Raw genomic sequence first — 17,014 nt, forward strand, 5'->3', positions numbered from 1 at the left:
AGTGGCCCTGCCACGCTCCAGGCCCCGTCCAGGAGGGTCCCTGTCAACCGGCGAAGCCCTCGCAGCCACCCGGAGCAGCATGGGGCCATTTCCATTTTACAGGTGAAGAAACCGAGGCTCAGAGAGACTGAAGGCCAGTCTAGGGTCACCGTGTGTAAGGGACAAGCCTGCATTTCAAGATTCGACTGGCACTGACCTCCTACAGGCCAGACCCTGGGTTGGGAGAGGGGATCTGGGCATGTGTCCCGCTCTGGAGCCCCCCCTGCCCCCCAAGGAAGGGCAGCCCCCAAGGCGGGCCCTGCCCTGCTTGCTCCGGCCTCGCAGGGGACCCAGGAAGTCCCAGCCCCACTGGTTGCTCCCCTGTGCAGAAAGCCATCTCCTCTGGGGAGCCCCCAGCCTGGCCCCGGCTGCTGCCTTCAGGGGCGGGTTCCCAGAATCAGTAACACCGACAGTCCTGTCACAGGGACAGCCTGAGGGGGAGGGCACACTGGGATCTGGGCCAAGACCACAGACCCCTCCAGCAGAGTCACCCCAAGACTCTGAGCAAGCCCCCCACCCCAAGCCTCGATTTCCCTGCCTGTCGATAGAAGGGTTAGTGGCAATGACCTCTAAGGTCCTGTCCAGCTCTGACCCTCCAGGGGATCCTGGCTGACAATATCGCTCTCTCCCCCCACGTCTCAGAGGACAAAGGAGGGGGGCAAACTGTTCTCAGAGAGGCCTGGGACCATCTTCCACATGGAAACTGGGGTTCCATGAGCAGAGAGCTGCGCTACCCCCATCTGACGAGGGCCAGCCACCCCAAACACCCCCAGATCGGTGTCCCACTCCCAGTCCGCCCTCCATATCTGCCGCCTGAGGACACTTCCACACCAGGCCGGGGCCAGGGGCCTCAATGAGCAAAGACCCCTACCCTTTCCCTCCTCGGGGGGCCTAGTGACCCGGCTGGGGGATCCGGCTTTCCTAGATCCAGCGAGTGCGGCTTGGCCCTGGGCAGGAGCGCCCACCAGCCCCAGTTGGCCGGCCCCGGCCAGCAAGCTGGCCCCAGATGCTGTCGCCATAGAAACTGGCAGCCCCCACAAGAATCACGAGAACAAAAAGGAGGCCCCTGAGATGATGGGGCCTTCCTGGGGAGGGCTGCCAACCTGGGCCAAGCCCAGCACCCTCTCCACCCCCGGGACCCGTACTTGGGGACGCAGCTGCCTCCAGAGCCCACGGTCCACTTGGGGTGGGTGGGGAAGGACTCCAAGGAAGGTGGCAGCTCCTCCCCCTCCGTGTCCCAGGCAGGCCAGGAGCCTGCAGCCAGCTGGGGGAAGGAAGCCCACTAAGTGAAGGTGTCTACCCGCCTCTGCCAGGCCAAGCCTTCCTCCAGCCCCTAGGGCCGGGGGCCCAGACTGCCCGGCTCCCCTGAGGATCGGCTTCCTCCAGGGTCCTAGGCCCCCAAAGAGATTGGGTGGGGGACTCACTCACCCATCAGTCACTCTCTGGGCCCCGGCCTGGCTCCTCCCAGGTCAGTCCCCAACTCCACATCGCCACCCACTCAGCTCCCACCCGCCCTCTCTAGAGGCCCGGGTCCCGCCGGCCAAGCCACGGGGGGCGGCGGGGCGCAGCCGCCCTTCCCCACGCCGGCCCCGGAGGCGACAGTCGGCCCCGGAAGCCCCCGCCCCGCGCGCCCCCGCCCCGTCCGCCCGCCCGCCGCGCGCCCGGCTGGGGTCTCACCGCGTCGGCGCTGAGCTGGGCTAAGATGGCGAAGGTGGAGAGCCGGTCACAGAGGCAGCGCGTCCGGAGGGCATCGAGGGGCACCGTGCGGCAGCCGCGCCACGACCAGGGCCCGAGCTGCGGGGGGGCGGGGGAGGAGGGTCTGGGGGGCGGGACACACGGGGGGAGGGGAGACAGGGGCGGCGTGAGCGGCTGCCGGCCGCGCCCGGGCCCCGCGTCCCCGGCCCGCGTCCGCACCTGCGCCCGCCGCCGCGCGCGCCCCGCCGGCCCTCGGAGCCCTGCGCCCCATGGCCGCCGCCGAGCCACGGGAGAGCGACTCGCGGGAGCGCGGGCCTGCGGGGCCGGCGGGGTGCCGAGCCCTGGCCCCGCGCCCGGAGAGCGCCCCGCCCCAGCGCTGGGCCGGGAGGGGCGCGTGGGCGCACGTGGAGCCGGGCGCCAGCTGGGGGGCGCGGCAGCCTGCGGTGCGCGCGCGGGCCGGGGCGGGATGAGGGGCGCCTCTGCGCCTCCGCCCCCGTCCCCCGCGTCGCGCTGGTGACCTTGGGACCACCCCGCTCCCACAGCCACCTCCCCCGGCCCCGATCGGCCTTCTTCCCGCTCCCCCCCCACCCCGGGGGTTCGGGGAAGCAGCCTGAGCGTGCCCCCTGCCGTCTGACCCAGGGCCCTCCTGCTGTTTGCCGCTGGGGTGGCTCTGGTTCCCTTGAAACCAGCGCTTTTTAGGGCCTCAGTGCGCCGGACTGAACTACTCTGCGAACCAGTCGCTGTTGATCTAAGTCCCCCACCCCCATGCCGGCCCACTTGTCTGGCAGCGTCCAGCCAGGCGCGCCCGCAGAAGGTGCCCATGGAGTGCCCTCCCCAGGGCCCTGGGCCTGCAGGCTGGAGGGCTCCAGGCTGGAGACTGAAACCGCTGTTCGGGAGCCACAGCTGGGAGTGGTCTCCTTCTGACCCCAGGGCCGAAAAAGCCCCCTCAGCCCCCAAATAACTCAGACCCGGTGTCTGCCCCGGGACTTTGGGGGGGAAATTCCAGGTCTCTGCGGCAAGGGTCCACCCCCCGCCCGCCCTAGATCCCTCAGCCCCAGCCCCAGAAGGAGGGAGCTGTCAGCCTGTCTCCCCCATCCCAGGCCCTCTGTATGGAAGGCGGGCTGGGGGTGTGCACTCCCAGGGGAGCCCTGACCCCCACACTCTGAGCGGGCGTCTGCTCAACACCTGGATTTGCAAGCAACCATCCTGGGCTACCTCCTGGCTGTGTCACCTGGCAAGTCAGCTACCGGCCCTAGCTTCAGTTTCCTCATCTCTAAAATGGGGAGGAGACGGTCGGGAGGTTGACGGTGGGACACCGTAAAGGCCCCCCTGCCCCCCAGCCCAGCACCTGCAAGAACGTCTTTAGGAAAGCTTAGGGTCTCAGCTCTGGGCATCCCAGAACCCAGAGCTGCTTCTGTTGAATTTGGGATGTTATACAATCTCCTCTCTGAGCTTCAGGCCCCAGGGGAGAAGGGACACACTCTGGGCCGGTCGAGTCTGCTTTTCTCTCTTCATTTTCCCCCCAAGGGAAGGGCCTGCCCCTGTGTTACAGAGGAGAACTGAGGCCCAAGGTGACAGCTAGGCAGAGGCTAGGCCCTGGCTCCGTGGGGTGCATCAGGGCTCTGTGGCATCCCTCTCACTAGCACTGGCCCCTGAGCCCATGGGGGCCAGGGTTTGGGGGGCCCAAACCTCAACCATCGCAGGGGCCCTCATAAAGAATGCCACGGGAGGGCCCCCGGGGCTTCCACCTCTTCGGCTCCCGACCATGCCTCCACCTGAGCCTTCCCACCTTGGCCCACCTGAACCCGTGCTGGCCCCGGGAGGAGCCGAGGTGTGCCTGACTACACAGCACAGCAGTGCCCAGGCAGGGCCAGGGCCAAGGCCACAGCCTTGACCGCAGCCCCTGGGATGGAGGCCAGGGGCTCGGCTGCCTGTGTGGTCCCACCTCCTGGGCCGCCATCCCGCACACCCGGCGTCCCTGGCGTGGAGTGGAGCAGAAGTCAAAAGCTATTAAGGGCCCGGTAGAGACCTCTTCTCCCCTTCCTTCCTCTGGAAAAGAAGACCCCAATGACCACAGAACCAGAAACAAGACCTGGGGGATGGAAGGATCAGGAAAGGGAGTGCGGGGCCCTGGAGAGTCCTGGGAGATCCAGCGTGGTCCCCCCGCACCCTCAGCTGTGCTGCGCACATCGCACTCCTGTCTCCCCTCATCCCCCAGCACTACGCAGAATGGGCACAGAGTGCTGAGCCCCAGCTGCCCTTGGTCCCTCCCGGCCCCAGAGCACCCCATTCTCACTCCTGGGGTGCGCGTGCAAGCCACTGACCAGACGCCAAGATGGCCAAGGAAGTGCAGGCCAGGAGTCCCCAAGACCCAGGACGCTCCGGGGAGGAGGCCTGTGGGCTGTTCCGGCCTGGAGACAGCGCCTCCCTCTCTCTCAGGCTTGTCCACGACATTGGCCACGTGCCCGCTCCTAAGAGCAGGAGTCTGTGGCCGGCCGGTCCTGGGTTCAAATCTCAGCTCTAGTGTTCTCACAGTCCAGCCACGACGCTGCCTCAGCCCTCCTACTCTGAGTGGGGGGGGGACCCCGAACCCATCTTTTCCGCCTGCTGAAGGCTGCTGGGAGGGTTGGGAAGGGACAGCACCCCAAGGGCCGGGGTGAGGGGAGCCAGGCTGGCTGGGGCCGGTAGGCTGGCAGGTTCCCAGGCAGTGCTGGCGGGTCTGCAGGGCGCCAGGCTGACGGCTGCTGGCCACCTCCTGGGAGAAGTCCAGCCCAGCCTGCTGGTTCGCCCCACAGGACTCCTGCTATGGGCACCAATTAGCTTATCAGTCTCCCAGGGGAGGCGACAACAAGGAGCAGGGCCCACCCTGCTAACGGGTTCGCCGGGGCCTGCCCCTGCAGCCTCAGGCCACGGAGGGCACGAGGAGGCGTCCGCCCCTGGTCCAGAGGACCAACTGCTGGGGCTGGCAGCCTGGGAGGTGGGCAGCTCCTGGGCTCACCCAGACCCTGCAGGACCTCTGCAAGCTCCCTGGCCTTGGCCCCTCCCCACTCCATGGTCCCCCTGGCTCTGGCAGGCCATTGACACGCGACACAGGGACAGGGACCCTCTCCTCGTCCCCTCCCCCACCTCACCTCAATATTAATCGCTTCCTGTGCATTTTATCATTTAATCTTTGCAATAATCCTCAACTCAGCTGTGTAGATAGAGAAACTGAGGCTCTGAGAAGTGGTGTGATTGCCCGAGGCCATGCAGCAAGACAGCAGGAGGGCCAGGATTCCAGTTTTTTATCTGTCTGACCAACCTACAAGGCCTACAGTATTTGAGCCACTGAACTCTGCGGAGCAAATCTGAAAGGGACCCTCAAGGATGGCCCAAGGCCCAGACCAGGCGGAGGGGGGGGGGCCTGCCTCAGGCCCATCCCACACCAGGGCAGAGCTCGGTCAATGGAGCTCTCCCAGGCCATTAGCTGTGCTTTCTGTGTTGCGCCGGGCATCAGTTGAGGGCTGGCTGGAGCAGGACGGGTGGTCCCTGACCCGTGGACCCTCGCTTGCATCGTAGGCACACCCTGAACTGGGAGAGGTCGGGGACCCTCAGCCCTCTTTCTTCAACAAAACCTCTAGGACGTATCCTCTTATACCCACAACATCTGGAAGTTCTTCACCGTGTCTGACCGAAATCCCTTCTGCTGCAGGTGACACCTGTTACCATCTCTGCAACACAGGCAGGCTGTTCCCTCCTCACACACACTCCCACATGTGGGAGACCATTGGTCGCCTCTCAACTGAGCTTCAGAAACTTGGAATATCTGGGGCACAGAGCCACGCCCCCTCCCAGGCCCAGGCCCGAGGAATCTGGGTCAGTGACACCCACCTGCGCCTCCCCACCCCCAGGTCCAGGGCGAGAGAAGGAGCTGGAGCCGGGGCCCCTGCCAGCACGAGGAGGGCGGGAGCCCCTCCCTGCCTGAGTTGACGGGAGGTTGCAGGGGGCCCTGGGCCCCTCAGGTCAGAGCTCCCAGAGAAAGCCTGTGCCTCCCCCATCGACCAGGGCCCCCAGGAAGGTCCAGCCATCACCCACCCCTCTGCAGGCCACCAGGTCCTCACCACAGGCTCCTCCCACCCTGCTCCTAGCAAAGCCCCCGAGTCACCAAACCCAAGGGACAATTTCCCGTCCCTTTTGCTCCACTTCTGAGCTCTGAGCTGGCACCCCTCCACACGGGCCCCCACTGTGCGTCCTGACCCCGAGCTGAGACCTGAGTTTCCTCTGCCACCCCCGACCCCTTGGACGCCTTGGGGTCAGTCCTGAACACACGGTGCATCCTCCCTCCACCACCACGCCACCCTCACCCACCCACCTCGCTCCCTGGGCAGCTGCCTCCTGCCCCGGCCTCCCCGGCCCCAAGTGCTCCTTGAGAAAGTGTTAGGCCAGTCACCGCCACGGTGAGCACGGCCCCACCGGTGGCTGTCCGTGCCCTGCACACCGGCCAGCTGGGCCCGGCCTGGACGGCTCCGCCTCCACGGCCACAGCCACGGGCCAGCGCCCTGGCTCTCACGGCGAGGCCGTCCCTGACCCGTGGCCTCCATCCGTGGGTCCTGCCGCCTCGGCCCGGTTCTCCCGCCACGTGTGATGGCCTGATGCTCCCACCTGCATCCTCCTCTGGGAGGGCAGGACTGGGGCCTGGCTGGCTCACCCCGCTGCCCGCACCCCAGTGGGGTCGGAGTGCTCAGCCAGGACTTGCTATGGGTGGACAAGCAAGGCCCCTCTTTACCGCTCCAACCTGGCGGCCGCCTCCAGGACCCTCCCTCCCTCCTTCCTTCTCATACCTACAGACCCATCTGCAACTGACCTTCTTTGCACGATGCACTGAGAGTCTCACTTCTGCTCCCCACGCTGTGGCTGCCACCCTGGTGGGACCCACCACTGCCAGCCTCCGCCCTGCCCTCCACCGCCTGTCCCCGCGCCACCATTTGAAATATCCCAGGACGCGTCATCCTCTACTCAAGACCTTCCCCCGGCTCCCTCCTCACTCAGGGACCCACAGCCCCTGGGGACTGGCCACCCCCTCCCTGAGCCTCCCCGCTCTCCCCCTTGAGCCTCCCCTCCAGCCACGCTCAGACCGCGAAGCCCAGCTCCCCGCAACTTGCGCCCAGTGCAGACCCGCCTCACTCAGCGCCTGTCCCAGAGCCACAGCCGTAACCTGGTGCCCAGGTGAGTGGCTCAGAGCAGGCAGCCGGGCCCCCGCCCCGCGCAGGAGACCCCGCAGGGACCTCCCCTGGGGCCCAGGCTGGGTGGGGGCCAGGGCATGTCGGAGGCCCTGGGAGGAGGCTCGGCCTATGGTGCCCCTCCGTCCCGGTCCCTGCCGTGCCCGGACGTGCTCGTCCATCCCCGCCCCGGGAGGAGGAACTGGGCACCTGAGGCCTGTTCCCACCTCTGGGCCAATTCCCTACCGGCCACTCAGAGCTGAGCTGCCTCCCCTATGAAGTGGGCATAAATCCTCCCCCACATGCTGTCCAGGGAGACCACAGGGACACAATGCCCAGCACAGGCCCCAGCACACTCGTGGGACATCAGGGGACAGTAACAGAGGGTGCGTGGAGAGCCCCCCGCCGGCCCGCTGAGCCAGGGCCTCCGCTGCATTCAGGATGCCTCCTGTCGGCCCACGAAGCAGGTGCTATTATGGGACTGTGTGCATCAGGGTCCCCTGGGGTTTGATGGGCTAATTCACACTGGAGTGTGAGTGACTCAGGTGTCCCCCCACACAGCAGAGAGAAGCCAGAGTGGGCACAGCTCACCCCAATGAGGGAACAGGGAGTGGGCAAGGTGTCTCTGCAGGCAGGGGCTTCTAGGAGCCCCTGAAAACTCCTCAGACTGGCCGTTGTGCTCCCCAAACCATGCATTCCAGGCACAAGCCCTGCTGAATCACACTTCACACATCCAGGGTGCCTACCTCCCACCTCCGCCTACTGACCTCTGACCCACAGACCAAGGCTTGTGCTGAGCCTCCTCTTCCAGGGAGCCTGCCTGGATAAGCCGTGAGTTCCTGAGTGCTGCACCTGGCTCCTCCAACAGGTCCTACCCTGCCGCCGTGCTGGGGCTCCCTTCTTGGGTCCTACCTCACCCAGCGGCTGGAGCTCATCATGACTCCCAAGCACCCCCTCACCCCCACTATCCCAGCCCTGGCAGCCCTGCCTCCATGCGCCAGCCCAGAGGAACCACCGGTGACTCAGAACGCAGGCGCCCTCTCCTGCCTCCAGGCCTTGATCTTGACCAGTCCCTCTGACCACACACCCGCCTGCCCCCTGGCTGACTCAGCCTTGTCCTTCGGGGCTCCCCCGGGGCATTGCCATCTCCAGGAAGTCTCCTCAACCTCCTGCTCTGTGCCCAACCCCCTGAGCTGAGACCTGAGTTTCCTCTGCCGCCCCCGACCCCTTGGACGCCTTGGGGTCAGTCCTGAATACACGGTGCATCCTCCCTCCACCACCACGCCACCCTCACCCACCCACCTCGCTCCCTGGGCAGCCAGAGTGGGCACAGCTCACCCCAAGGTGAGCTGGTCACTGGCCTGTGAGAACCCCCAGGGCAAGCCCAGGTCAGCTCCATCCCCTCTTGGCTCAGGGCCCGGGGGCAATGCCTGTGGCCCTGGGGACGCTGGGGGATGGATATCCACCTGCCCTGGGTCTTGCTGAGTGCATCGCCAGGTGAGACCCATGCCCCCGCAGGCCTGCGTCCCTGCGCATGTGGGGCTGGCTCTCGCGGCGCTGATAGTGTCTCAGGCTGGCTCAGCATCTGTGGCGCTGTGACCAGGGCCTCCAGGGCTTCTCACGTTCCCCACGATGCCAATCTCCTGGCTCCCACCTGGCACCAGCCACGCTCTGAGTCAGGGCTTCCGGCCGCAGGCCTGCCCCCAGGCTAGCAACCTGGCCATCCTCAGGGCTCAGCGGCTCTTCGCCTGGCCCACCCCACCCACCTGGGCAAGGCCCCTGGGGCCCCTGAGCTCCCCAGCCTCGCAAGGAAGTCATCTGGCCTGGGAGGGCCAGGGTCCCGCTAAACCCCAGCCTACCTGCCACCTCCTCCCATCTCAGAGCCCGGCACCCCAGGAACCCTCCCTGAGCCCTCTGCCCCTCACTCAGACCTTCGCCTGGTGCACCTCTGGCCCAGCTCTGTCCAGCCTGTCACCTACCCCTACCAGCTGAGGGGCCAGCGCCTCGACACCCCACCCCCTCACGCTCCAGCCGCTGGTGCAGCTGGGGCTCAGGCTGGTCCATCACTCACTCATTCAGCAAGCGCGTCCCTCGCCCGCCTGCTCAGGCCCTGTGCTGGGCACTGGGCACCTCCACAGGCACTTCCCTGGCTCCAGGAGACCCCAAACCTCACCACCCTCAGCTGGCCCAGCTTTGCCTCCTCCAAGACACCCTCCCAGACTGCGTGGCCTCGCGAGCACTCCCCTCTACCCTCCACCCCGCCCTCTCATCTCCTCGGGCTGGCGTCTGACCCTGTCTGCTGCAGTCTACCTCCAAAACTGTGCCATGGAAGCGTCCTGGTTCCCATGGGGGGGCTTCAAATCCCCCAAAGAGCTGAGACCACCACCACCTTAACTGTCACCACAACCTCCACCCTCATGGCTCTCACTGAAACTACCACCAACATCAATAACATCACCATCACCATCACCACCACCATCAACATCAATACCAGCACCACGTACCAGAGAAACGCAAATCGAAACTACAGTGAGGTATCACCTCACACCAGTCCGAATGGCCACCATCAAAAAATCCACAAACAATGCTGGAGAGGGTGTGGAGAAAAGGGAACCCTCTTGCACTGCTGGTGGGAATGTGAATTGATACAGTCACTGTGGAGAACAGTATGGAGGTTCCTTAAAAAACTAAAAATAGAGTTACCATATGACCCAGCAATCCCACTACTGGGCATATACCCTGAGAAAATCATAATTCAAAAAGAGTCATGCACCCTAATATTCACTGCAGCACGATTTACAATAGCCAGGACATGGAAGCAACCTAAATGTCCATCGACAGATGAATGGATAAAGAAGATGTGGCACATGTATACAATGGAATATTACTCAGCCATAGAAAGGAACAAAATAGGGCCATTTGCATGGGCTTCCCTGGTGGCGCAGTGGTTGAGAGTCCGCCTGCCGATGCAGGGGACGCGGGTTCGTGTCCCGGTCCGGGAAGATCCCACATGCCGCGGAGCGGCTGGGCCCGTGAGCCATGGCCGCTGAACCTGCGCGTCCGGAGCCTGTGCTCCGCAATGGGAGAGGCCACAACAGTGAGAGGCCCGCGTACCGCAAAAAAAAAAAAAAAAAGAAAGAAAAAAAATAATAAAATAAAATAAATAGGGCCGTTTACAGACATGTGTACGGACCTAGAGACTGTCATACAGAGTGAAGTAAGTCAAAAAGAGAAAAACAAATATCATATAATATTGCTTGTATGTGGAATCTAGGAAATTGGTACAAATGAACTTATTTGCAAAAACAGAAGTAGAGACACAGATGTCCAGAACAAATTTATGGAAACCAAGGGGGAAAGAGGGGGTGGGATGAATTGAGAGATTGGGATTGACATACACACACTACTATGTATAAAATAGATAACTAATGAGAACCTACTGTACAGCACAGGAAACTCTACTCAGTGCTCTGTGGTGACCTAAATGGGAAGGAAATCCAAAAAAGAGGCGATATATGTATACGTGTAACTGATTCACTTTGCTGCACAGCAGAAACTAACACAACAGTATAAGCAGCTATACTCCAATAAAAATTAATAAAAAAATACAATTACTACATTGAAAAAGAAACAGCATTACATTATCAACAGCCCCACCACCAGCATCAAGAATGACACAATAATACCACCACCATCCACATCATCAGACCATCATTACCACTGCGTCACCACCATTGCCACTACCAACACCACCAATATCATCAATACCACCACCACTTCCACTCCATCGCCACCATCCCCACTACCAACACCACCACCATCACCACCACCAACACCATCAGCACCACCATTACCACCATGTCACCACCATCAGCAACATCATTAACACCGCCACCACCACCAACAGCACAATCATTACTACCACCACCACCACCACCAATGTCATCAGTACTGTCATTACCACACATCACTGCCATCGCCACTCCCAACACGATCAACTTCAACACCACTATTATATTATCAACAGCACCACCATCGTCAGCATCAAGAACGACACAGTCATACTACGACCATCACCATCATCACCATCACCATCATCACCATCACCACCATCATCACTAAGACAGTCATTACTCCCACCATCACCATCATCACCATCACCAACATCACCACAGTCATTACTCCCACCATCACCATCACCATCATCACCATCACCACCACCATCACTACAGTCATTACTCCCACCATCACCATCATCACCATCACCATCACCACCACCACCAACATCACTACAGTCATTACTCCCACCATCACCATCACCACCACCACCAACATCACCACAGTCATTACTCCCACCATCACCATCACCATCACCATCAATATCATCATAAGTACCGCTACCATTTCCACTCCATCTCCACTATCCCCACTACCAGCAACACCATCACCACCACCACCACCACCATTATGTTATCAATAGCATCATCATTACTACCACCCTCACCATCATCTCCACTACCAACGCTAACAGCAGCAACAATAACACAACCATTATTACCACCATTGCCACCACCACCACCAATCACACCATCAGCAGCGACACTACCATTGCACCAACATTATCATCACCACCACCGTCACCATCTTCACTACCATCAACAACACACCATTTCCAATGCCGTCACTCTCACCACCAATACTACCACCACCAACAGCACAATCATCACTGCCATGTCACCACCATTTCTCCATCTTTTTGGTCACCACAATTACATGATCACCATGGTCACCAGCCTCACCTCCGCTGTTAGCAATACTACTCTGACTGCCATCACCTCTGAACCGGCACCATGTCTGTGGACCAACACTAGGGTGATGGTAACCCCCATCACCAACACTCAACCCGCCACGTCCAGGGCACCGTGTAGGCGGGACCCGTCTTGCAGGAGGCCTCACCACCAGCCCCATCAACCATGATGGGCTGAACCCAGGCAACCACGCCATTGCCATTATCCATCCCACCCGTGTCCACACCCCACCCTCCAGGCATCTCCTAGCTCACCTGCCCCCCAGGATGAACCTCAAGTTTGTTTCATCATCCCCCATTTCCAGGTGCCTCTGCACCAAGGCCAAGACACCCACGGTCACCCTGCCCTCTCTGCCAAGTTTTCCTGTGTCTACCCCACATCTTGCCCTCCCGCATCCCTAGTCAGCTCCCTGCAGAGATGAGGACATTAGTCCCTGCCCTCCCAATACCACACCAGCAAACCACTGAGCCGCCTGGCAAGCTGGTTTTTTTTTTTTTTTTTTTTGCGGTACGCGGGCCTCTCACTGCTGTGGCCTCTCCCTGTTGTGGAGCACAGGCTCCAGACGCGCAGGCTCAGCGGCCATGGCTCACGGGCCCAGCCGCTCCACGGCATGTGGGATCCTCCCGGACTGGGGCACGAACTCGTGTCCCCTGCATCGGCAGGCGGACTCTCAACCACTGCGCCACCAGGGAGGCCCCAAGCTGGGGTTTTGATTAAGACTTTCCTGCCTCAGGAAACTAGCAACTGCACACCCCGAGCAGAGGGGAGAAAGTGTCTCGAGGGAGGAGGGTCACCATGCGCCCTCCAGGCCCGCCCCAGTGGCAGGGACCCTGCAGTCCCCCAGCCCTGTCCTCACCAGGCCTCTTCAAGATCACTGGGGCCATCCGGGTTCAGGGCTTTGCAGGGTCAGGACCCGCAGGCTGGCTGTGGGACCCGCGCAAGCACTCTGAACCTCAGGCCTCTTGCGTGAGGTCTGGGGCCTGGTCTGAACTTGGAGTGAACTTTTGGCAGAAGGACCAGGCCCAGAGCAGGTGCCCAGGAAGTGTCACTCTGTCCTTCCAAAACCCAGTCCCATTCTGCCTGTGCTTGATTACCTCAAGGCCAGAGAGCTCACCCCTCCCTGCTCCTAAAAAGAGGAGCTGGCGGAGGCCCCCAGGCCCCCTCTCACTGGACCACTTGTACCCCAGCACCCCAAATGCTCTGCCTCGGTGCCTTTGCACATACTGCGCCTTGGGCATGGGGGCCCTCTACCACCCTCCTGCCCCGGGACTCCAGCTCATCCTTCACCATCAGCCCAAGCTCCCCCTCCCCAGGAAGCCCATTCCTAGAGGTGGCCCCTTATTCCCAGCACGTGGGGCAGCCGTGCCCCTCCCCCCCGCCCCCGAGGGCACGTGCTTTGCCTGAGTGGCTCACTGCTGTCCCCCCGCAGGCTTCTTGGAACGGGGCTTGGGGGGGGGGCGGTAACGACAGCGTCTACTTGCTGAGCATTTCCTGGTCCAGCTCCTTAACACAACAGCTCATCAAGGAATCGCAGCCGCCCCTTGGACAGATGCAGAAACTGAGGCTCAAGGAGGCTAAAGGGCTCGCCCACAGTCACCCGTCAGTGAGAACAGGGCCAGGACTGGCGTCCAGGCTGGAGGTTAGAGCTCTGCCCCGCACCTCCCATCTGACACAACCGCGCAAGGAGCGGATGGAACGACCCTGGGACACTGTGGGAAGAGCAGGGGCCAAGGCCTGGCAGCCCGGGTGTGCGGGGGACTCCGGGAGGATGCGAGGCAGACGGGGGCCCTGCGGGAGGTGGCAGGGTCTGGGCAGGGGCAGCCCCCGCACTGACCCCTCCTCCTGGGAGGACGAAGGGGGCCCAAGTGCTGGGCGTGGGTGAGTGCTCAACCGAGGGCTGACTATGAAGACACGGAGCTCGGGAACATCGAAAACAGAAGGACAGACAGACAGATGAAATCCCTGCCAGGAGCAGCCTCAAGTACCTCTGTCTCCAGCCAGGCCTGGTCCTTCCCGGAGAGGCCCCTGCTCTGTCCTCACCTGCGCCCTCCCTGCACCAAGTGGCCCAACAGGCAGCTGTCCCCCTCCCCCTAGGCGGCCCCTCTTGGAGCCCCCAGGTCTCAGTGGAGGAGGGAACTGAGCACTTCCTGGCACTGCCCCGTGCGCTCAGGGCCCGGCACTGACCTCCCTGTGGGCGCCCCCTCCTCCCTGAGGGCAACGCCAGGCTCTCCTCCTTGTCTCCCCAGCGCCGCCATCACCAGTGCGGGCACAGGAGGCAAGGAGGAGGCGAGGCTTTGAAGGGGCCCCGCCCAGCCCCAGGCCCCGGCGGTGCCACACTCCGCTGACCCCTCGGCCACTTGACCAGGGAAGACAACGTGGTTGACTCAACCTGCCCCCACCCGCAGCTGCCCGGGGCACCCTGGCACCCTCCCAACCCCAAGCCACCCAGCACTGCCCGGCGTGGCCCCTGCTCCCATCCAGCAGCCCCAGGGAGCTCAGGGCTGGCCACATCCTGTGCCTCCCCTGACCCATCAGCCCTGGCGCCTCACCCTCGAGTCTCCATGGACACCACACTCATAGGGGCGCACACCCACACCACTGATACAGGGGCACCCAGACACACGGGGCCCCGCATTGGTGGGAAAGCACAGGGATGGGACGCAGCTGGACACGCCTAGCAGGAGACTCGTGGGCCCTGACTCCGCCCCGGAAAGCCCCCCACACTCAGGATTCCCCCGCCCCTGAACCTCGAGCACACGTCTGTGATGCTCCCAGCCTTCTCCTGGCACCGGACCCTGCCCCCCTCCCCAGACGCGCCTCACCAGGGCGCCACTGGCCCAGCAGTGCTCTTTCCAGCAGGAAGAAGAAGAGGGCGAGGGCAGGGGCCGTTAGAATGAGCCCTCCCGAGGGCTTCCTGTGTGCCCGCTGGGCGGAGGTGGCCGGCTGCATGAGGAGACCCAGGCCCTGCGCGCGGCGGGCCTCACACTCTGCGGATACACGGAGTTGCTGCAAATGGGGGTCGGAGCTGGGAGGAAGGGGACAGGGCTGGGGATGCAGAAAAACAGGCAGAAAGGCCTCCAGGAGCAGGTGGCTTTTGAGGCTGGAGAAGAGCGCACGGGGACCACGGACAAAGGCGCCAAGTGTTCCAGCGGCACCAAAGCGGGGAGTGGCGAGGGGGCCTGTGGGGCGGCCGGCGGTGGCTGCGGAGCTGGGCTGCCAGCAAGGCAGTGGGGACGCTCACTGCCCCAGGTTCAGAGCACAGCTGCTGTCCCTGGGCCGTGACCTCATGGCTGTCTGTCCCTTCCAGCTCCCAAACCCGGCAGGGAACACGCAGGCCCGGGGCTCAGACGCCCCTCGAAGAGAGGGCAGGCCCACCGTGGGCCTCTGCCAGCCTCCCTGCTCCCCAAGGACGAAGTAGGGGGCGGCTCAGAGAAGGGACAGGCACTGGGGAAGGGGCTGGGCTGAGTCCAGAGCAGAGGCTAGGACGGGTGGGTGGTCTCGCCTCTGGGAGCAGCTCTGCACCCCTCCCCCAGCCCCAGCCCCCATCCAGGTGGGGGGAGCAGAGCACATCCCCCCACCTCCCTCCCGTGCTCACTGGTGACGTGGATCCCGAGGCCCTACCCAGGCCACCAGGGAGGCCTTCTGTGTCGAGCCGTCTCCTACCCCATCCCCCTCCGTGTCCCCCTCTGCCGGCCTCCTCTGCCCCCATCAGGAACCAGCCGGCGTGGGAGAAATTGGGCTGGGAACCGGCTGCTGACAGCGACCTGGGGACCCTGCCAAGACTCCCTTCCGCTTGCCCCCCTCGTCCTGGCCCCTCACCGCCCTCTCCAAGGAAACCAAGGATGGGGGAGGGGCACGGTTCTTAAAGGGACCAGGACACGTACTTGGGCAAGGACCCCGGGGAGGGGGCTGGGCCTGGGTCCTCAGCGTCCCCCAGGACAGCTGCACCCAGCAGGGCTGGGGGTCGGCACGGGCAGGGAGAGGGCGACCCTGGGCTTGTCACTCTGAGCCCCGGTCCTCAGCCGGACAGAAAGCTTGTGTGAGTAAATGAGAGGGTTCCGAAGGTGCCTGGAGTGGGCTCAGGTTTCGGGAAAGGACCCCACAGACTCTGCGGGAACATCATGCCCTCCACCAGCCTGTCCCAGCGTCTGCTCTGCCGGCTCAAGTTACAGAGTAAGGGTGCCAAGCGCCCCACCCGACTGAAGAGGCTGTTGCAGGACTTCTCAGAGCCTTCATAGCTGACTTGAGTGTGGGCCCGGGAGCCCAAGACACAGTGGGCATAGGACCTTGCCCTCCCTGGAGCCCACGCGGGACTGGTATCGGGCGAAACACCTCCCGAAAGAAACGCTGGCGTAGCAGGACGAGCACCGTGGAGCGCGTGTGGCCCAGGCCTGGCCTGTCCTGACGTCCCCACACCGGGCCTCAGCTACACCATTTTCAAGCGAGGGCAGAGCAAATGATTTGAGGATCTTGCCAGCTCTGACTTTTATGCTCTATGTAACACTTGGCTGTTTTTAAAAAGGAAACTGCAAAACATTTGCAGCTTCTACCAGTGAGAGATCCAGGGAGCTGTCCTTTCAGAACCACAGAACTTAACTCCAAGGATGTGCTCCTGCCCTTCATCAACCCCCGTCACCACCAGCCCATCCTCCCTGCACCCATCCTCCATCCACCCACCCATCCACCCTCCATCCATCCATCCACCTACCGACGCCCCCATCCTCCACCCCCCCATCCACCCCTCCATCCCCCTAAACATTTGAGAATTCTGCAAAGTCCCCCTTTCCCTCCTTAACAGCCCTGCTCCCAAGGCCCTCATTGCCACTGGTCAGGCTGGCGTAGGGGTGTGGGGGTGGGGAGGGGTGGCCTTGAGCCTCACTGTGAGCAGTCGCCTCGGCTGTAAATGTTGTCTGTGTGTGTGTACAGCTGGGGGCGAGGTAGGAGGGGGTCTGCCCTGTGGGTGGAAGCCTCTGACTCAGACTTTCCAAGACGACTGTGTCACATGCTGGACTGTTACGTGTGGCTGGAAGAGGAGGCAGCCCTCCACGCACATGACACGTGAATGACTACACGTGAACATGCGTGATGACTCCAGATGAGACACAGGGTAGGGCTCAGCGTGGGACCAGGGTCAGGGATCAGAGTGTGACCAGGATCAGGGCTCAGCGTGGGACCAGGGTCAGGGATCAGAGTGTGACCAAGATCAGGGCTCAGTGTAGGACCAGGGGTCAGGGCTCAGTGTGGGACCAGGCTCAGGGCTGAGAGTGTGACCAG

At 62.8% G+C, this 17,014-nt stretch overlaps 1 protein-coding gene across 1 annotated transcript in view; it reads right to left on the reverse strand.

The window, feature by feature from the left end:
* The window catches only part of ADGRB1 (adhesion G protein-coupled receptor B1), an 83,131-nt gene that overhangs the window by 26,836 nt on the left and 39,281 nt on the right, over positions 1-17,014 (reverse strand). Inside the window, exon 18 of the mRNA XM_079901932.1 lies at positions 1,717-1,858. Within this exon, the coding sequence (XP_079758058.1) occupies positions 1,717-1,858 (142 nt within the window). The remainder of the gene's footprint in view (positions 1-1,716; positions 1,859-17,014) is intronic.

The sequence above is a fragment of the Stenella coeruleoalba genome (genome assembly GCF_951394435.1).
Source record: "Stenella coeruleoalba genome assembly, chromosome: 17".
NCBI classification, from domain to species: Eukaryota; Metazoa; Chordata; class Mammalia; order Artiodactyla; family Delphinidae; genus Stenella; species Stenella coeruleoalba.